Source organism: Saccostrea cucullata, unplaced genomic scaffold, assembly GCF_032062105.1.
Source record: "Saccostrea cucullata isolate Sc308-1 unplaced genomic scaffold, CSIRO_AGI_Scuc_v1 ctg5335, whole genome shotgun sequence".
Classification (NCBI taxonomy): Eukaryota; Metazoa; Mollusca; class Bivalvia; order Ostreida; family Ostreidae; genus Saccostrea; species Saccostrea cuccullata.
In genome coordinates this window covers 34-22,500 of record NW_026930466.1, presented here as the reverse complement: position 1 = coordinate 22,500, position 22,467 = coordinate 34, and the positions used below count along the sequence as shown (strand labels likewise).

The following is a 22,467-nucleotide window of genomic DNA, read 5'->3' as shown; positions in this document are numbered from 1 at the left end:
TGAATAATGGACCTGATGTGCTACTGTAACATAGTAAAAAAAATCTACGTAGTTACATAAATTAGTACGGGAAGAAAGACCTCGGTCTTTCTCTTCCCCTGTCTTTCTTCCTGAATTATTCTACATTAGCCAAAATTAAAACATTAAAAAAATAATTAAAATCAAAAGTAAAAGAGAAATTTAAGAAATGTCTAGTAATTAATTGAATATTTAAGATTTATCATTGACATTGGTACTTTAATCAGAATTATCGCATTGGGAAGTGAGAGCAAAAAAATTTTACTATTTAATTTATTCTTTTATTCCAATTAAACAGATATGGACTGATTGGGAAACAGCAAAAAGTCTAAATTTGATTGTTTCAAGAAGTTCAAATACTTTGGAACCATCCTATATTGCTCAAGTAGTGCACATGTATATCCAATCGTAAACCTTTCTTTTTCCCTGCTTTTCAATTTCTGCGGAAGCCTTTGCTTTCAGGAGAAATTTATCAACTTTACCACCAAAAACAAATATTTAATAATGTCCACAAGAATAAAATTCCCCTGAATTAAATCCATCAAAATGACATGACTATCCTCATATAGAGATTTTTGAATCTACAAAATGAACCTGTATCCTATTTGAAAACTACTCACTGTAGACCGTCACCTGACAGGTAGATTTTACCCCAAGGGTATAATTATCACATCTGGGCCTGTACAAAATGGCAACAGTCAGGGTCAAACTATCCTTATCTTGATTGAATAATAAGAAACACACAAAAATGTTTAATTAAATGGGCAGAGACACAAAGGGCTTAATTTCTCGTGTGAAGCATGTACTAAGTATGTTGTTAAACTTTTTCCTCGCCATTCAATTTGGTCCCTCGCTTCGCTCGCCACCAAATCTCATTGTACTCGGGAAAAGTTTACCAAAATATACCGTATAACTGGATTTTTCTACGGGTGCTATTTTTTGCGAAATTCTGCGATCAAGTCTTGATCGCAAAAAATACGTAAATAAAATCCGGAATTTTCAGTTGCGATCATCGAAGATCTACTTTTACAGATACCGGAAGTATATGTAAATAATGGGTGCGTCGATTTACCCAAATGGACCCAAATGGAACCCAAATGGAACCCAAATGGACCCAAATGGAACACAAATGGACCCAAATGGAAACTCAAATGGACCCAAATGGAATATAAAATATATATATTATATCGTATTCTCAAGTTTTTTCTTATTTAAAATATAGAAAATAATGAAATTAAAACAAAAAAGAATATTTTAATATCATTATTATCTTCAATTGTATTTTTAAAAATGCAATTTAATTCTATTTGTAATAACTATTGAACATACTTGAATACAAAACTGAAGTATCTGAAGTATTTGATATTTTTTATGGCCGTAGGAACGGATGGGGGTGGGGGTGGGGGGGAGGCCATGTCAACCCACAACCCCCCCCCCCCCCCCCCCCTCCCCTACCCCCAAATAATTTTGCCGGTATAGAATACTATCAAAACTTCATGCTTCAAAATACAATATTAGAGATTAATGATTAAAAAAAATCAATTTGTAACTGTAAGTTCATTATTTTCATCATTTTAAATAAGTATTAAAATACGATAATACATGTTTAATATTCCATTTGATTTCCATTTGGGTCCATTTGTGTTTCCATTTGGGTCCATTTGTTTCCATTTGGGTCCATTTGGGTTCCATTTGGGTCCATTTGGGTCCATTTGGGTAAATCGACGCGCCGTAAATAATGCCATTGCACGTTTTCAATCGTATTTTACAGGTAATTTACTTGATATCAACAACAATGATTGTTTTTCGAATAAATAAAACGAATTCCTAAAGATTCAATATTTATTTGTGCCTACATTGTATTTCATGATTTATTTATATGAAACCCGAATAGCAATTGTCGACTTGGCCATTCCGCGGCTTGATCAGATCCTTCACCAGTGTTTACCAGATTTTTCTTAATCGGTTTTCTGTCCTTGAGAAAAGAATTTCTTGTGTAATACATGTATTCCGCTACTGGGATTATATAAACTCTTTATAATCATAAATGAAAGTTCATAGTCTATGGGAACTTACTGAAACGAACTTCTATAAATTAATTTCAGAGAATTATCGTCTCGGTTTCAATTCAAAATAATTGTGACTTTGTTTCTAATTTACCCTGTGAATAATAACCCATTAATTATAACAACACACGGACGACCCACAGGTGTAGAGTCATCTATATAAACACCCAATTAACAGCCCAAGGCCTTCACTGTTTCCAGGTACGTCCAGAATGCATCTATTTTACGCTTGATTGGCGTGTATACAAGCGCAATCAAAACTTCGAGAGATATAGAGAGTAAAATTCAATGAAATATGTGTAACAGGACCCAGGTTTTGGTTTGAGAGATAGAGAATTTCGAGAGATAGAAGTTTGAGAGATCAGGAGTAAATTTGATTAGTTATATAGAGGAAAAAAACGGGACCGGAGGTTCACTTCGAGAGATCGGAGTTCAAGCCATCGAGAGTCACCTGTATTTTAAATTGCTTTGGTTTGTTCAATAAAAAATAAAAATAGACTTTAATGTTTGAATGTCTAGTAATAAAATTCAATAAAAATAGACTTTATTGTCAAAGTGAAATCGCAAAAATTAAAATCGCAGAAAATAAATATACCTATTTCAGGATCAAATCGCAAAAATTTGCACCCGCATTAAAAACCAGTTATACGGTACTTAATCTACCTATAATCATTAAAAACTGTGTGAGTACTTTAAAATTGAATAAATTGATATAAGAAATACAGTATTTACAGTGATTAATTATCAATGATGAAAGCAAAAGAGAATAACTAATGAAAAAAAATAAAGTCAAAGGAAGGTCAAAGTAAAAAAAAATATTGGTGAAGTTGAAATGAACTCTCATCAATGTCAATTGGCATGTAAGGTTTAATAAAAAACTTTTTTAAAGTTTCTTTTCAACTAAAGTAAACATAAATCAAAAACATTAGGCAAAGATCAAACGAAAGGGTCAAGGCTAAAAATAGGGAAAAAATACATTCCATGGTATACAAAATGTTATGTCTCTTCATGCCTTGACAACAATAAAATATATTCCCACATGAAAATTAGTTATTTAAGGAATGAAGCTTATTTTAACCTATGTTATATGACATAACATAACTTGCAGCAGTTAACGTTTTATAAACCACAAAGTAGTTTATAAACAAGAGGCCCATGGGCCTTATAGGTCACCTGAGTATCATGTAACGACTTTCCAACAAATGAATTTGGTTCGTGTTTTAAACCAGAGACCATGAAATTTACAATTTTGAAAGAGGCACCATTGCTTATTACAACTTTACACTTTGCATGCTTACTTTGATTACTTAATACCCAGAGACAGAGCAGAGGAACAAAGAAAATATGCTTTTCCACTTTATGATCAGAAATGCCCCACCCCACAAGAACCCCTGGCCACACAATTCACCACAATTTTGGAAAAGGCACCCTTGCTCATCATAAATGTTTGATTAATACCTACAAAAAGCAGATTTCAAAGCATTAATTCATTTTCAGTATAAAATCATGAGAGCCCCCAACCCCATCAAGGTACCCCTGCCCAAGGGCCTTGAAATTCACAATTCTGGAAAAAGCAAACTAAAGCTTGCTCATCATAACTTTGTACTTAAATCCTCAGCATAATACCCAGTTACAAAGGAGATTTTCAAAGAATTAATGCATTTTCAGTATATACTCAATAAAGCCTAACCCTAACACCAGAACCCCTGACCCAGGGTCCATGAAATTCACAATACTGGAAGAGGCACCTTTCTTCATCATACCTATGTACATAGTTCATTGGATTAATACCCAGGAGCAGAGACAGTTTAAAAGAATTAATGCATTTTCACTTTATAATCAATGGAGCCTGCCCTAGCTAACACCAGAACCCCTGATCCAGAGTCCATGAAATTAACAATTGTGGAAGACGCAACCTTCCTCAACATAACTATGCATGTAGTTTGTTTTTGTAAAACCCAGGAGCAGAGAAGATTTTCAAAGAATTCATGCTTTTTCACTATATAATCAATAGAGCCCTGCTATAACACTAGAACCCCTAACCCAGGGGCCATGAAACTCACAATTTTGGTAGATCGAGGGCTCAATGCTTATTACAATCATACTAACAGTTTGGCTGCTTGATGTTCAGGAGTAAAGAAGAAGATTTTTAAAGATTGAATTAATTTTAGTGGTTTTTGCCCCATCCCTCCCCCCTTGGGAGGCAGGGGCCATGAAATTCATATTTACTCCCGTTCATCCATAGATGCTATATACCAAAATTAATCAGTGGTTTCATATAAGAAGCTGAAAATGTTTAAATAACACATGACAGATGACGGCGAATGAAAACAGATATCAATAACCCTAAGTAAGTCAGGTGACCTAAAAAGCGTAAACTGCCCAAAGTTATGTTATATCGTATAACATAGGTTAAAATCAGCTTCATTGCTTATACTGGTGATTCAATTTCAGTGCAGATAATAAGACAATTTTTCCTCAAAAAATGGCTTTAAATTGAACATATTTTAAAAGCAACGTCAAGCGGAGTAATACGTTTGACATAACTCATTGTGACGTAGCAACTTATGTTATACAATATAAAATAAATCTTTCATTCAATCACATGTTACAACTAAAATCAAATACTGTAAAAGCACAAATATTCGTGGGGGATTTAATTTCATTTATTTTGTTGTTTACAATTATTCAACAAAATTAAATCCCGCACAAAATTTTATATGGCTATACATTGAATAGGGTTCCCTTCAAAACAACGAAATTAAATGCCAACGAAACTATATGTGATGATAAATCAACAATATTTTATCCCAACGAAAATTTGTGCTTCTACAGAATTTCACTGTATAATGCATGCATATCTAGGGAAGTATGCATAAAATGTACCTGTTTTTGTTTGATAAGATCTTTAAGCTGTTGATTCTTTGAAATGAATTCCTGATGGAGATTTTCCAATAATGGACAAGTGGCATGGGAACTCAGCAACTGAGGAAATCAAAAATGTTATTTAACGTCAATATTGGAAATGATTCAAACGAATCTGAATTTATGCATAATTTTAAACAAGAATGACATTTACAAACTAGATAAATATAATAACTTTTCTGTCACATAATAACAGGAACAAATTCCATATCTAATTTCAAATGTACATAGAATTCACAAGTGAAATATTTGTTGATGAAACTATAAATTTTTATATTCATGAGGGTTGTCCATAAAATTGAGGACAAGTCTGGATTGAAGAATATAATCGTCCCTTCATTCTAATATTTTCACTACTCATTAGTATATTCTTCAATAAACATAGCAAATTCCAAAAAGATACATGCATAAATAAAAAATTATCAAATTTTATGTTCTTTTGCCTTTAATTATGGCACATGAATGATAATGTCATCTAAAGCAGCATCACTTTTCCTTTTTGCTAAAAAGAGTTGGATAAGTTCCACTTAAATTTAGGAATTTCATTGATGCATATACTTGAGTGAATTTACCCTCTTATGTTGACAATAATTTGTACAAACTGAAAATGAATGCCATATCTGCTAAAATTTCAATCATCTGCAAAAAGTAGCTGCTGAGAAAACTGTGATGGAAATTTGGTATGGACAGAATTTTATGCATGGGTAAACAAGTAGTTGACATTTGAACAAAAATATATTGAATCCCACAATACACAAGCCAAATGTATGGCTTGCCTAAACACTGTGTGTGCTGAAATTTCAATCATCTGTGATGAGTATTTGCTAAGAAAACTGCCAAGAAAATTTGTAATGAACAGGACAGACACATGGACACACAGCTAGACACACAAGGGTAAAACAGTATACCCCCTCTCCTTCAGAGTGGGGCTAAAAATACTTAAAAGTAAATGAAAATTTGATGAGGTTTAAAAGATCCAAATTAGAAACAACAAGCAAATTCAAAGAATTGTGGTCCTCAGCTCTCGGTGTCTTTTTGGATGATTTTCATTTTTTTAATGACATTTTGTGTCTAATATGAACGCCCTATCATACGTCATCTATTAAGAAATTATCACTGAACTCCAACGTCAAGGTCAAAGGGTTAACATTCTTGGTATACAATGAAAAGTCTTCTCACAAGGATTACATATGTAAAGTATGAAACCCTTACCATTCAAAAGTTATGGTCAAGGTTAAAGTTTTCTCATAAGTACAAAAAATCTCCAAGGTCAAGGTCAAAAGGTCAAGGTTGTTGGTATCAAATGAAAGGTCTTGCCACAAAGAATACATATGTGAAATATGAAAGTCCTGGTATCTACTGTTCAAAAGTTGTGGCCAAGGTCAAAGTTTTTGAAAAGTAGGTCAAACTCCAAGGTCAAGGTCCAAGGGGCAAAGTTCTTGGTATTCAATGAAAGGTCTTCTCACAAGAATTATATATATAAAGTATGAAAGCCCTAGCCCTTACCATTCAAAAGTTATGGCCAAGGTTAAAGTTTTTTTTTATAAGTAGGGAAATCTCCAAGGTCAAGGTCAAAAGGTCAAAGTTGTTGGTATCCAATAAAAGGTCTTGCAATAAAGAATATATATGTGAAATACAAAAGTCCTAGTACCTACCATTCAAAAGTTATGGCCAAAGTAAAAGTTTGAAATTTTTTTGTAAAAGTGCCTCAAACTCCAAGGTCAAGGTCAAAAGGTCAAATTTGGTGGTACCCAAAGAAAGGTCTTGTCACAAGGAATACACATATGAAATATGAAAGTCATAGCTCCACTGAATAAAAAGTTATGGGCAAGGTTTAAGTTTTTGTGACAGACGGACAGATTGATGGACAGACAGACGGACAGACGAATGAGATTTAATGATCCCTCATTTTCGCGAAAGCAGGGAACAATAAAGTAGCCCTCTCCCTTTTAGAAGGGACATGCCATTTTATTGGTGTACTGTATATCGTGATTTTTAGCTGGGCTTATTGCTCAAAAGAGCAATTGCCGGCTTATGTGATCCTGTTCAAGGCAGGATGTTGACCCCATAGTCGCCATTTTAAAGTTACGTGCAAAAATATAGTTCTTACTCTCAACCGCTTTTGAGATAATACAAACGCTAAATAATTTAGCAACAAAAATAAAACGAAGTTTTATCTATATAAAATAAACATTAGTAGTAATGACTCTGAAAACTTCATAAGTCAAAGAACATAGTTCATTAGCATAAGGATTTTTGATAATCAGTGTTACCGTAGTTCTCTACACATACGAGGTAAAGCAGGAGAGGGAACCAGACTGGCCTGTTTGTTTACATTCAGCTGCGGTACCAGATTAATTCAGATTCTGACAAAATCGGACCGTGGTATTAGGATTGAAAAACTCACTGTCAGTGTCTTATGATTTATATTGATAGTTTTAAAATAATTTTTTCATCAGAATATAAACAAGATTCATGTAAGAAATCCATTCTACTCTGTAAATGAGCCCGGCTCTCTGTATTTCTGAGTACTTTGATTTAATGTGTGATACAGAGACTTAAATACCTGTATTTAGGTTCATACTACAAAGTTTTGAAATTATTAATTTATTTGGTCAATCTTTAAAACTACAATTACAGAAAGTGTAAAAAATGTTGAACAAGATGTGTTTGTGAAACACGGATGCCCCAGTATGGCAACATAGCAAAGATTAAACTTTGATTTGTTAAATGCAAATTTAATAAATTGGTACCAAAAGCAGGGTATTCTCACGGGAAAACAATTGTGAAATTTGAAAGTAGGCCAATGTTAAACTTTTTTCAATAAGTACAAAAATCTCCAAGGTAAAGGTCAAAATGTCAAGATAATTGGTATCCAATGAGAGGTCTTGCCACATAGAATACTTATGTAGAGTATGGAAGCCCTAACCCTAACAGTTCAGAAGTTATGGCCAAGGTTAAAGTTTTTTAAAAGTAGGTCAAACTCCAAGGTCATGGTCAAAGGGTCAAAGTTCTTGATATCCAATGAAAGGTTGTCTTGTCACAAGAATTAAATATGTAAAGTATGAAAGCATTGGCCCTAACCCTTTAAAAGTTATGGTCAATGTTTACTTTATTAAAGTAGGTCAAACTCAAGGTCAAGGGGTCAGAGTTCATGGTATCCAATGAAGGGTCTTCACACTAGAATAACATATATGAAGTACGAAATTCCTATCCCTTACCGTTCAAAAGTTATGGCCAAGGTTAAAGTTTTTTCAAAAGTACAGAAATCTACAAGGTCAAAGGGTCAACGTTGTTGGTATCCAATGAAAGGTCTTTCAACAAATAATACAAATGTGAAGTATAAATGTCCTGGTATTTACTGTTTAAAAGGTATGGACCAAGTAAAAGTTTAAAATTTTCATGAAAAAGTTGGTCAAACCCCAAGGTCAAGGTCAAAAGGTCAAATTTGGTGGTACCCAAAGAAAGATCTTGTCACAAGGAATACGCAGGTGAAACATGAAAGTCATGGCTCCACTAAATAAAAAGTTATGGGCAAGGTTGAAGTTTTTGCAGACAAACAGACAGACAGAGAGACAGCTAGACAGACAGAGAGACAGACAGACAGTTAGACGGACACAACAAAAACTATATACCCCCAAAACTTCATTTATGGGGGCATAAAAAGGTCGAAAGAATGGTATCTTAGCATCAAAACATGTCATTAATTTTATGTAAATACCAAGATGTGTTTGTGAAACACTGATGCCCCCGTATGGCATAATAGCCAAGGTTAACCTTTCTGAAATTCAGATCAAATATGTTGGTACCTAATGTAAGACCTTTCAAAAGAAATGTGAAATATAAAACCATAGCACCACCTGTTCAAGGGTTAGACCAAGGTTAACATTTTTAAAGGTAGGACAAACTCTGGGGTCAAGGTCAAAGGGACAAGGTTGTTTGTGGTTTCTAAAGAAAGGCCTTGTCTCAAAGATTATATATGGGAAGTATGAAAGCGCTGGCCCTTACCGTTCAAAAGTTATCGCCAAAGTTAAAGTTCGTTAAAAGTAGGTCAAACTCCGAGGTCGAGGTCAAAAGGTTAATGTTCTTGATATCCCACAAAAGGTCTTGTCACAAGAATTACATATGTGAAAAATGAAAGCTCTAGCCCCTACTGTTCGAAAGTTATGGCCAAGTTTGTAAAAAGTATGTCAAAGGGTCAAAGTTGTTGATATCCAATGAAAGGCTACATATTTGAAGTATGAAAGCCCTAGCCCCTACGTTCAGAAGTTATGGCCAAAGTAAAAGTTTCTTCGTAAGTACAAAAATCTCAAGGTCAAGGTCAAAAGGTCAAAATTGATGGTATCAAATGAAAGGTCTTGCCAAAAATAATCATTACCTGAAATAGGAAATTCTTAATATCTACCGTTTAAAAATTAGGGCCAAGGTAAAATTTTGGAATTTTTGTGTAAAAGTGGATCAAACTCCAAGATCAAGGTCAAAGGGTCAAGGTTTTTTATATCAAATGAAAGGTATTGTCACAAGGATTAAATATTTGAAGTATGAAAGCCCTAGTTCTAACCCTTCAAAAATCATGTTCAAGGTTGTATTTTAAAGTAGGTCAAACTCCAAGGTCAAGGTCAAAGGGTCAAAGTTCTTGGTATCCAATAAAGCGTCTTTTCACAAGGATTACATATGTGAAGTATGAAAGTCCTATCCCTTAGCGTTCAAAAGTTATAGCCAAGGTTAAAGTTTTTTTTATAAGTAAAGAAATCTCCAAGGTCCAAGTCAAAAGGTCAAGGTTGTTGGTATCCAATGAAAGTTCTTTCCACAAAGAGTATATATGTCAAGTATAAATGTTCTGGTATTTACTGTTTGAAAGATATGACCAAAGTAAAAGTTTGAAATTTTTGTGGAAAAATGGGTCAAACTCCAAGGTCAAGGTCAAAAGGTCAGATTTGGTGGTACCCAAAGAAAGGTCTTGTCACAAGGAATACACATGAAGTATGAATTTCTTGTACCATAGTTAGGTGTGATTTCTTTTGTTAAAAGTGTGGGTTTTCTGTACATAACCCACACTTTTCTATAACTCCGCCCATCAAGTCGGGACAAAAGAACTATTTATAACACGATCATGCACAGTTTTTAAATGAAGCAATCATACGGGCTTGTTATACCAAATTTAGGAGAGTAAAAAGGAGTGAAAATTTTCAATTGTATACAGCATTTTGTAATAAATAACAGTTAAAAACGGCCATTAATACTTTACATACTTTAGTTAAAAGTGAAGAAAAAACTTTAGAAATCGCTTTTTTTATAAACATTTTTTTAAATAGTGTAATGACCAGGGTGACGTTAGCTAAGTAGATTCTAATATATTGTTCTTTTGATAACCAACAAAGGAAACACGGTACATACTTGACGTAAAAGCAAGTGTACACTACTGTACTTGAATAACATTGTCGATTGCGGATCAAATTTTCATTAAAATGAAATATACATAACCCCTAACAAACATTTCAATCAACGTACCACTGTGCACGGCAAAGTTTGTATCAGATTTACAAAAATTTAAGGTAAACCAAGTTCATAATAAATTTAAATTACTAGTACAGGGTGTTTCACAATATATGTCACACATCTAAATGGGCACAATCTGAATATCAAGCATGATACCAAAAATACCAAAACACTTTAGGAAAGCATATTGATTTAAAATTATGATATTGCAAAGTATCGAAAAAATTATAATATACCATGAAGTAAATGATGATATAATCAATGATGCCATAATTTCAGGTGTTTTCAAAATGGAGGGCACCTTGCAGCAAAAATTTGTTGTTAACTTTAATTATTAGAACAATATCCTAAATATTGTGTAGGGTGTGATGTTGAAAAATATCCAAACCAGAAATTGTCGTCTAGTTTACATATATTAAGAATAATTAGAGAGTTTGAACTAAATCATATTAATATAAAGATGAAAGACAGTTAAATCCTGCCTCCTCAACACCCAACCCCCCATCCCCGAAAAAAAGAAAGAAAAGATAAGAAAAATATCAAAGTGAAGTCAGTCATTGAGAAAACCTCATGAACGTAAGATCAGAGTTTGGAGAAATACATTGTAACAATGCCGGTAATTGTATCAAGTGTATTTAGAAATCTTAAATTTGAGTTAGGTACATGTATGTCTGCACACAAGATTTCAGCATTTAAAGCCAATTGACGTTCAAGGCCGGTTACAGTTTGCAAGATTGACTGAAAGGAAGAGCGGAAGAAGTGGACACTAATTAACACACACCGGAAGTTCTGAAACGACATATTTATCTAAATGCAACTTTAAATAAATATAGATATGCACTTTGGGGGTTCTAAAAAGCCGATTTGAAACAAAAATTGTCTCAAGTATTCTGTGAAGCTTAAAAAACAGTGGTCAGAAATTTATAAGCATTAGTCTCTTAAGTTATTTAGGACAATTTTGGGAAAACACTTGGAAAATAGCGGTTTAGGATTTGTTGCCATAGTAACTGAAGTGAAGAATGTTGGATACTTCTGACTCCAAAAAATAATTTTGAATATATGCTGATTAAAATGATATATAAAATGTTTATGTAGCTTTTGTTGTCATTTATTTATCTGTCTTTAGATGTGTGACATATATTGTGAAACACCCTGTATGTAATTTTGACGATTGAAATTTACAAGAAAAAAAAATCATATCAAATTAACATATATCATTGAAATCAAATTCGTTATTTTTTCAATTACATAAATCAAACTTTTTAAACGGGCCTAGATATGTTTAATTTTTATGTCGCTTGCGTGGCCCAGTGGTTAAAGCACCTGCCCTAGAGCCACGAAATAAGGAGTTGAATCCCACTGTGGGACGTGGAGACCTATAAAGTATAAACAGAGGTACCGTGTCGCAGAAGGTGTTGGCATGAAGATCCCTCACTGTTCAATACTGTTCAATGACCCTGAGTGCCGAGTATAGGGCAAAACTTGTAGCAAAATTTAGAAAGTATTGTATACAAATCACTTACCCTATATTCGATGGACGTGGTCAGAAGGACACGAAGAAGCTTAAAATCATATAAAATCCAAATGCATCTTTGAAACAAAACACTTAATGTTTCAATCACACGAACCAGTCCGACCGATTCCTAAGCTGACTTACATGTGAATGATTTTTGAAAACTATGGTACAAGTCATTTACCCCATATCACACTGTTGTTTATGTGTAGATACCCGATGGGCGTGGTCATAATGACAACTCGGGAGCTACGCTCCCTCGTGTCATTATGACCACGCCCATCAGGTATCTACACATAACCAACAGTATGATATGGGGTAACTACTACATAGCTCCACTAAATCAAAAGTTATGGGCAAGGTTAAAGTTTTTGCGGACAAACAGACAGAGAGACAGACAGACAGACAGAGAGACAGACAGAGAGACAGACGGACATGACAAAAATTATATACCCTCAAAACTTTGTTTACGGGGCATGAAAAAATTAAAAAGACATTAGTGTAATTTTTTCCTAACATTTTTTAGACCAGAAGTCTCTGTCGAGACTGAGGCTCTACTGGTTTGTACTTATAGGAAAGGAAGAGAAAAGTACTTAAGCAGTTGGGAATTGAAACTTTACAACAGCAATAAATAGAATAATGATCCCTGATAAATTCTCTTTAAGTTTTTAGTGTAGTCTACTTGCATGCCACATTATATCATAATCAGACTAAAACTGTATTTGGAATAGCATTTTGAGAGTATTTAACAGAAATTTCTATTTTTAGTAACCAAGGCAATAATGTTCATCGAAGTCAAAAAACGATATACAGATTTGTGTATCTAAGTGGAGTCTACTTGTGTGCAAAGTTATACTGAAATCAAACCAAAACTGTAGGAGAAGTAGCATATTGAAAGAATTTCACAGAAATTTCTATTTTTAGTAACCACGGCAACAAAGTTCAGCGAAATTAAAAAACCGATATAAAAAAATCATGTATCTTAGTGTAGTCTACTTGTGTGCCAAGTTATATTGAAATCAGACCAAACCTGTAGGAGAAGTAGCATTTTGAAAGAATTTCACTGGAATTTTCTCTTTTTAATAACCATGGCAACACCATTCATCAAAATCAAAAACTGATATACAGAATTATGTATCTTAGTGTAGTCTACTTGTGTGCCAAGTGATACTGAAATCAGACCAAAACTGTAGGAGAAGAAGCATTTTGAAAGAATTTCACAGAAATTTTTATTTTTAGTAACTAAGGCAACAGCGTTCATAGAAATCAAAAAGTGATAAACAGAATTATGTATCTAAGTGTAGTCAACTTGTGTGCCAAGTTATATTGAAATCAGACCAAAACTGTAGGAGGAGTAGCATTTTGAAAGAATTTCACAGAAATTTTTATTTTTAGTAACCACGGCAACACCGTTCATCGAAATCTAAAAAAAATGATATACAGAATTATGTATCTTAGTGTAGTCTACTTGTGTGCCAAGTTAAATTGAAATCAGACCAAAACTATAGGAGGAGTAGCATTTTTAATGTTTTTCACAGAAAATTCTATTTTTAGTAGCCACGGCAACACCGTCCATCGAAATCAAAAACCGATAAATAGAATTATGTATCTTAGTGTAGTCTATATGTGTGCCAAGTTATATTGAAATCAGACCAAAACTGCAGGAGGAGTAGCATTTTGAAAAATTGTTTACAGACAGACAGACAGACAGACAGACAGACGGACGGACGCAGGACGCATTACTATCGCATAAGCTCTTCTGGTCTCTGACCAGTAGAGCTAAAAAATGATGTGCATTTAAAATCATTGTTTACTTAAAATTGCTTGTAAAAATATCACCATATTATCTTTAATTGTCTCAAGAAAATATCAGATTAAAAAAAATTGAAGAGGGATACATTATAATATTGCAGCTAGGGCTAAATGAGTGATGACCCAGATGGTAAATAAGAGATGATATGAGACTGGGATAAGACCCCAGAAATTATAAAAATACACATTCAGTATACTGTAGAGCTGAGTTTCCCTTGAGCTTCTTGTTATACATCTTAAATACTGGTATGTCCACTTTAACAGTTTACAATCTCCTTAACCCAGGAATCCTTTGTATTCATTTTGGTTAAAATTGGCCCTGTCAGGTTCTTGAGAAGAAGTTGAAATCACTAAATGAAATGTGAAAAGTTTACAGACAGACAGCTAGACAGACAGACACCAGACACCAGGTGATCAGAAAAGCTCACTTAAGCTTTCAGCTCAGGTGAACCTAAAAACAGATAGCAATAGGTCACCTTAGTGATGCAAGTGACCCAAAACTTAAAGATTATCTGGCGGCATGCTAAAATGTTCACTCATTTGGAATACTGCTCCTGGAAATTCTGTTAATTTTTAAGATAGTATGTGGGTTAAAACAACAGAAGACACAGACAACATACATACATAATCCTGGTTCACTGGAAGTGTGTGGACTGGGATAGGCTGCCAGGTATTATTCCAGGCCTGAGTGATGTTCTGTGAAGGATAGAGTCCAGCTAACACACAATAGGCACTCATCAAGGTCCGGTCTGTGTCTGTACTCCTCACAAACACCTACAAGTCATACCATGTGCATACTGTATAGCAGGTTGAAATCGCTGTCGGAAAAGATTGCGATTTGTTCAATTTTCAGCAAATCGCGGTCGTTTGAATTCGCGGAAAGGAAAATTCATACTTTTTAATCAGTACTTGTAAGCATTTTTCTTTAGGTATATATATTGTGTTAACTAATATTTCCTGTCTCTATCTTAAGAAAGTCTGTATATGTATATCGCACATATCAGACAGGCAAGGCAATTCTATATATTGTGTCATTTTTGAGCCCGATTGAAGTATAATGAAACGCCGCTCTGATCCCGATTTGAAGTCAAAACAATGTAACGCAGATTTAATTTCTATTTCCAAGTCCAAATCAGTTAAAAATGTACCATAGTCAAAATGTTATACTTCTAATCACATAATTAAAATTAATTGTCTTTACTCTGTTTACAACATAAGTGCCTTGATTAAATGCAATGACTAAATGATACGCACGGGTGAAATAAAAACAAGCATGTTTTATCAAATACATGTAATTACATCGCACGTCTTCTAGATGGAAAAATTAATCGTTAGCTGTAGAAATTAATTTAACAATTAATAAGCTTTAAAAACCTTCGTAATTGATCCATACACCCGCATAATTATAAAGACAGTCTACATCTTGAATGTATTAAAATTACTGCCTTTGTATTTGTACGGAAACACAAATAGATTTGAAGAATCGAATCACAGATAACAGTAAAATTTCAATTTATTCTTATAAATCTTTTATAGAATTATTCACTGTATGTTGAATTCGCGGAATTTCTTCTTCCGCGAATATAGCGAAAATTAACTCCGTGAGTTAATTTCCTGCTGTACAGTATGTCTTAATTAAATATGCCAATGTTTTCCACTGAATCTGAACGAACTTCGAAGAAGGATGCTTTGATACCATGGTTAACAACACATGACCTGAATTTGACCTTTAAACGTTAATTGAACTACTTTCAAAATAGTTCAAAGTACCAATAAACAGATTTTTTTTACTCTTAAAAGATCAAGTCTATGCTATTTACCATTGAAAAGTTTGTTACAAATTATTAGCAAAAGTAATACCATGTAGCAGGTATTTTAGCAGGGTGCCGAGTTTCACTTAGTTTAGTGGTTTTATAGTAAGCCACTAAAATTTTGATTGCCAGATTTGCACCCTTCATTATCACCACTGAGTACAAGGAAAATCACTTAAATAACTTTGATTAATCTGTTGTATAATCATATGAATATAACTTTCACCTGGTACATCAGTGGCAGATCCAGGAATTTCGTAACCAGGGTGGAGGTGGGGTGGGGGGGTAGAAGGCAGAAGATTAGGTGGCTGTACTGAAGCCCCCAGTGGGACTATGGCAAGGTCCTTTTTGGGAGTCCAGCTGACAATATCGTACAAATAAGAGATGTTTTTTCCCTTGATTTTAGGATATTTGATATATAAATTTAATATACAAAAATTTCAAATGGGTGGGGTGGGGGGGGGTACAAGCCTGGCGTGCCGGCCTTGGATCTGCCTTTGTACATATATTGTTTTTACAGAAACTTTTGTCAAAAAGAGGAATTTCTTCTCTTTTACTATGTCATGGAACTCTGTGTCCGCCAAAAAATCTCTGCCAAAATTATTGGCATACCTCTGAGCAAGCAAAATGCCAAGTTTTACAACCGTTAGAGAAACATGAATAGTATTTTACAGTTTGCATTACCTTGATCTTTGATATATTTGTGCACAGATTATTATTGTTTAATAGTTAAGGAAGACAGTTGAGGCCAGTTCAGAGAAAGAAATATACTTTATTGTGTTTGAACACAAAAATTATTGCATTTAATCACAAATATCATTCCACTATATTGCAATTTAATATTATTTATTATTTTTTTCTATTGTTGCCAGCTTTCTGATTGGCTCAAACTAGATCACATGATCAAGTATTAAAGTGTTTTTGACTGGATGTTTCTATTTTAAAAATTCATAAACCTGCTGTTTCTAAAATTTGAAACGTTCTTTGGTGAAGCAACAATAGTGCTGAGTCCCTGCTGACGTCACAATTAATAGTCGTTATATAGAGAATAATACATACCCTTTTCCATATCACATCCTGTATCAGCCCGAGACACCAATATCAGCCAGAGGGCCAAAGGCTGCAACGTTATTGTTGACAACTTACACGAACGATCATGTTACACGAACGATTCCGCACGATTAAACCTGTTACACAATCGATTCTTCACGCTAACGATTCTACACGTTACACGATCTTACACGATTGCTAACGTAAACACACGATTCTTCACTCAAAATAGTTCAAAATATTTAGGAATCGATGTTTTCAAAACGAAATACGACTTAATACTGATTATAGATTTCAAAGAATTATCAATATAATTTCATAGACTTTGAAAAAAAAATCGTAAATGGATATTTCTATAACCTAATACATGTAAGACTTATTTATTATTTTAGATTATACATTATTATAATTTTAATACGAAATTCTCCGACCTAAGAAACGGATTTTTTTCGCTCTATCATAAGATGCACATGTAGTTGGGTCGTAAAATTTGATTGAATCCGATTTCATAATATGCAGAAAGGGGGAAACAATTAAAAAAATATGGCAGCATGGAAAGATTTGAATTACGTGTTACATGTGTATCCATATGTTTCCATTGATTCAATGTTTGTGATTCTCTAAAATGAACTTGCCAATTATTTCATTAGCAGAAATTAAAGAAAACTAGAGGTACTGTGAGCAATGAGCTCACTAAATGATACCCCCCGCCTCCCATATGAATAAAATGTCAGTGTCCATGTTTTGCTCTGGAAAATCCAAAATATATGTCAGATCAAAAAGTAAAATAGGAGGTGCACAATGGCAATATGTAATAAAGATTCTGTGAAAGTTTCATCAAATTTCATTCAGTGGTATGAGAGGAGTTGCGGATAAGAGATGGGTACCCCAAAGCGTAACAGACGGACGGACGTAGAGACGTACAGACGGACGGAATTAACGATTACTATATACCCTCCCGCTTTTTAAGCGGGGGGTATAATAATAATTAAAAGTAAGTTACTGAGAAAACACTGACAAACAAAAACCCGAAAATCATGTCGATTGCATTAAAATTTTTTTTTATTTGTTAAACATTTTATATTTGATGAACTGATTTTAAAAATATCTTGACCACAATTAGCAGTAAACAAGAATGAAAATCAGAGAAATAAAAAGTTAAACTGATACACGCACGATCTCGCATGTTACACGAACGATCACCAACGATACACAAACGATTCTACACGATTGGTTTGTCAACAATAACGTTGCAGCCACTGTACAGTTTTGGTTTGTTTCTGCATGTACTTCTATTTCAGATGTCCTCAATCCGTAATTTTAAAATAATCTTTTATTTATCAGTTAGATTATCATTACCTTCAAAAAGTTAAAATTAAGAGAATTATGTAACCCCCAAAATATGTTTATTATCACAAGTACTTTTTTAAGATTTAATTTACTAGGGTTGTGATATTGATTTGATCAGCCCTGCAGGGCTGCACAGATAACCTATATCAGCCCTGCAAATCCATATCAGCCCTGCAGGGCTGATACGGCTATTGTGACGTCAGCCATATCGCATATGCAAAAATCCTGTATTTATTACTAAGTATGTAATAAAAACTGGATGTTTCTAAAAACAGATACTGCAGCTGGTATTCATTTCTGTGACGTCATAATGCAAATGACATAACATTGCCTTAAATGAGAAGGTACTGAATATTTATAGAAAGAGAAATTTTAAGACATATTTTATTAACTGATAGAAAAAAAAAATAAAACAATTGTAGCCTTTTGATTTGGTACAATCCATAGATATATAGACCTTAGAGAAAGCATATCGACCTCAAACTTCATGCCCGGTCGATATGCTTTCTCGAAGGTCTATATATCTAGGGACTGACCTCATCAAAAGGCTATAATTGTATAGTAAATTGCATTTAAATGCTTCACACCATTCCATCCCCAAACCCTGCCAAAATTAGCCCAAAAAACGAAAAAAAACACACACATAGTTTGACTTCTCTTACATATTGAAACTGCTTTACACCACACACACTTCAGACATCTCATGACCTACAGCTCACCCTAATAGTATCCAGTTCATTACTTACCCTACTTCTATTGTAGTTAGTTGACAAGAAGCCCAATTTTTTGATGTACAAGTCTCTCACAGATTGTCCAAGTCGGTACTCTTGATCCATCCCACGCTGGAAAAATGTAAGGGATTATCAAAATCTACATTGAGATAGAGCTCTAGTCTCTATGTTTTAGCGCTCTCTTTGAATACTTTTTGATAATAACTTTAAATGTGGTAGAGAGCAGGATGCAGCAACACAAAAACGATCAAAGAATTTACTTTAAAAATTTTTAATTAAAACTAGAGGTACTGTGAGCAATGAGCTCACTAAATGATACCCCCCACCTCCCATATGAATATAATGGCAGTGTCCATGTTTTGCTCTGGAAAATCAAAAGTATATGTCAGATCAAAAAGTAAAATAGGAGGTGCACAATGGCAATATGTAATTAAGAATCTGTGAAAGTTTCATTAAATTTCCTTCAGTGGTATGAGAGGAGTTGCGGATAAGAGATGGGTACCCCAAAGCGTAACAGACAGACGGACGGAAATACCGATTACTATATACCCTCCCACTTTTCAAGCGGGGGGTATAAAAAACTAATTACATATAAAGACTTTAGCAGGTCTAACATTCAAAATAAACAAACCAATGAATAGATATTGAGCACTGTTAGAAAATCTATCTCAATAGTCATTCTCCTTCAAGCTGGCCACTCTTGGTCAATAAAGAACATTTAATGAAAGAAAAAAAAATTGGTATATTTCCAAGGTTATAAATATTCAGTTTGCCCCCTAGATTTGGGGAGCAGAGAAAATGCATTTTCACTATAGATGCAATGTGGCCCCATTCCTAAGAAATTCACAATTTTGGAGAAAGCATCTTTGCTCATCATTATACCCCACTTGAGAAAAGGGAGGGTATATACTGTACAGGGGGAAAATAACTTGCGGTGTTAATATTCGCTATATTCACGTTGTTAATCGATCCGTGAATTCAAGAAACAGTGAATAAGTTTTCAATAGGTATAGATATTAAGGGAGGAAAATTTTATTATATACAAATTCCGCGAATTCAAGAAACCGTGATTGTGTCAAAGAAGAGAAAAACGTGAAAATTACAACCCGTGAATTTAATCCCCTATACAGTAGTGATCAGGATCATCTGAACATTTATCCTTCTGTCCATCAGTATGAGCACTGAGCTCACTATATCTTCCCGCTTCCCATATAATTATAATGACAGTGTCCATGTTTTGCTAGGGGAAATTCAAAATATGAGTTCAATCAAAAAGTAAAATAGGAGGTCATAATGGCACTATGTAACAAAGATTCTGTGAATGTCTCATTAAATTTCATTCAGTGGTATATTAGAGGAGTTGAGGATAAGAGATGGGTACCCCTAAGCGTAACACATGGACAGCTAAATGGACTGATGGATGTACATAATTATGGACGGAAATCCTGATCACTATATACCCTCCAACTTTTCAAGTCGGGGGTATAATAATCACATGATACTTTTGTTAACTGTCCGTATCCTTGTGACCAGTTATATTCTTTAATGGGATCCAAAGGATATCCACGCATGGCACTCCTATCTCCATGTCTGTATACCTACAAAGAATTTATCTCATTTAGTCATTGAGTACAAAGCTAACCAGCCTGTGTAAGTCTAGACCACCAATCTTTTAGCAAATAATTATATAAAATCACAAAAAGGGGCACATTTGCTAGGAAAAAAGGCAGAAATCAATTCAGTAATTGAAAACTTTAAAAATGTTGTCCAAAATTATCCCTCCTTAAAAAGAGGTGAAAGGGGTGGGGGTGGGTTGGGAGGTGGGGGGTCATGATTTGAAAAAACAAACAAACTTGAATCTGCACAAACTGCTTCCATAATTTTTTGACTAACCATAAGGCTTTTGAAGTTATACAAGACTATATATTTTTTCTTACAATGTCTGATCTTCATCCCAAGGGGTAAAAGTTTGAACAAATTGAGATCTACACCACCTGAGGATGCCTCTGAATTAATATGTCATTTAATAATAATGATTTTCGCTGGTTAGACATGATAGGGGAAGCTTCTGGATAATTTTTCCTATATATTCATCGTTTGTATATAACTGTGATCACTTGCTGTGGCCCTTTTTTATGGTGGTATATATCGATCTGCCCCATAAAAGCAAAATAAATTAGTCTACATGCAAGAAAATTATTTGATTTAAATATGGGTAAAATCCCTTATTAACACCCATAACTAACATATCATACATGCAAGATGCAACATAATTATGTAAATATGTGAGTTATTTATGTCAACGTCAACATCATACAAGATGTTTATGTCAACACACAGGTGAATTATGCAGACGTGTGACTTATTTAGAATTCAACACGTGACATATTTATATGAAAGGTAGTAAGTGTAAATTCAAGTTTGTTCATATCATTTATAAACAAGTTGAACGTTCACGTGATCATATATCATCAATATATTTTGAAGTGGCCTTAGTTACCCTGACACATTTTTTTCTGGGAATCAGTAAAGTGGTTCTGTCGAAAAAAAAAGCTTAATGTTCTTTGTTGTATAATATATATAGTCTGACTATGAATAAAATTTACTTATACTTACCTACTTCAAATAACTTTCATCTAATTGTCTAATTGTTGTTTTATGCATAAAATTATCACCCAAGCCAGTTGATTGATAATCATGAAACCAACAAATCTGACAGTTATTCAAAATGCTCTTGATTCCGCAAATTGACATGCTAGCCCCGCTTCGTCTCTATTTGTCCCACCACCCCATGATTTTTTTAAACCGTGCCTATCGATGTATGGATCGATCAACCAGTAGATTTATGTAGAAATAAATTATTTTTACCATTTGTAATTTTATTTCAGACAAAGACATTGGAAATGTAAATATTACATTTTGAATTCCCCAATGTCAGCCTAAGCCAGGTCGGATATGATACAAAGTTATTAATCACTATAACCCCCACCCCAAAAAATCACTGAAATAAGCTATTCCTTACTATGTGTACGAGACGTAGTGAACGTGTAGAAAGTTCTCCATTTGTTTGATGTCTTGCTTGGAAAAGACAAAGTATAAAAATGGCAGTAACTACCAGACTAAGAAATGTGGGAAAGTGTTTCATTTCATTTCACGTTGTTTGTTAAAACATCTTTCTGGAGCTGAATCTTCAACTGAACATCAGCTTATAATTTAAGTATAATATTAACTATCACAATACATCGTGTTATAAACCATTATTAACTGATCAATAATATTCTACTGTGTCAATACACATCATCATGCTTTGCCATCGTTGTAATGTATTAATTAAACCGGAAAATTAAAACTTAGACCCGGAATTTTTACAAAAACATTAATCCAAATTACAGAAAAAAACTATTTAAAAAATTATAAAGAAGGAGTGAATATTTTTTTCGTTTTTAAAATGACAATGTTCGTAACAGTCTATATTTAACATGTTTAACTTTGCAGTGATTACTGCTTGCCGGAAATTTGAACGTTTTCATTCAGAAATGTAGGATATATTCTACTTTCTGTTTCACGTAAACAAAATCAATCGGCAATCCTCGGCTGACTCCGCTTCGCTCCATTCAAACCTCGGATGTGATAGGTGGAGGAATACGCAACAGATCGCTACATTTCTCCGCCGGAAGTGCCTTCTCACTCAT

The 22,467-nt window shown here is 33.9% G+C and overlaps 1 protein-coding gene across 1 annotated transcript in view; it reads right to left on the bottom strand.

The window, feature by feature from the left end:
• Nucleotides 1-22,093, bottom strand: part of LOC134228681 (lysosomal acid phosphatase-like) — a gene marked incomplete at its 3' end in the record, with an annotated part of 39,179 nt that extends 17,086 nt beyond the window's left edge. Inside the window, exons 1-5 of the mRNA XM_062710363.1 lie at nucleotides 21,798-22,093; nucleotides 20,278-20,373; nucleotides 18,791-18,886; nucleotides 14,458-14,607; nucleotides 4,971-5,069 (exon numbers count right to left, since the gene is read on the bottom strand). Coding sequence (XP_062566347.1) covers nucleotides 4,971-5,069; nucleotides 14,458-14,607; nucleotides 18,791-18,886; nucleotides 20,278-20,373; nucleotides 21,798-21,920 — 564 coding nt within the window. The remainder of the gene's footprint in view (nucleotides 1-4,970; nucleotides 5,070-14,457; nucleotides 14,608-18,790; nucleotides 18,887-20,277; nucleotides 20,374-21,797) is intronic.
• Nucleotides 22,094-22,467: the final 374 nt, after the last annotated feature.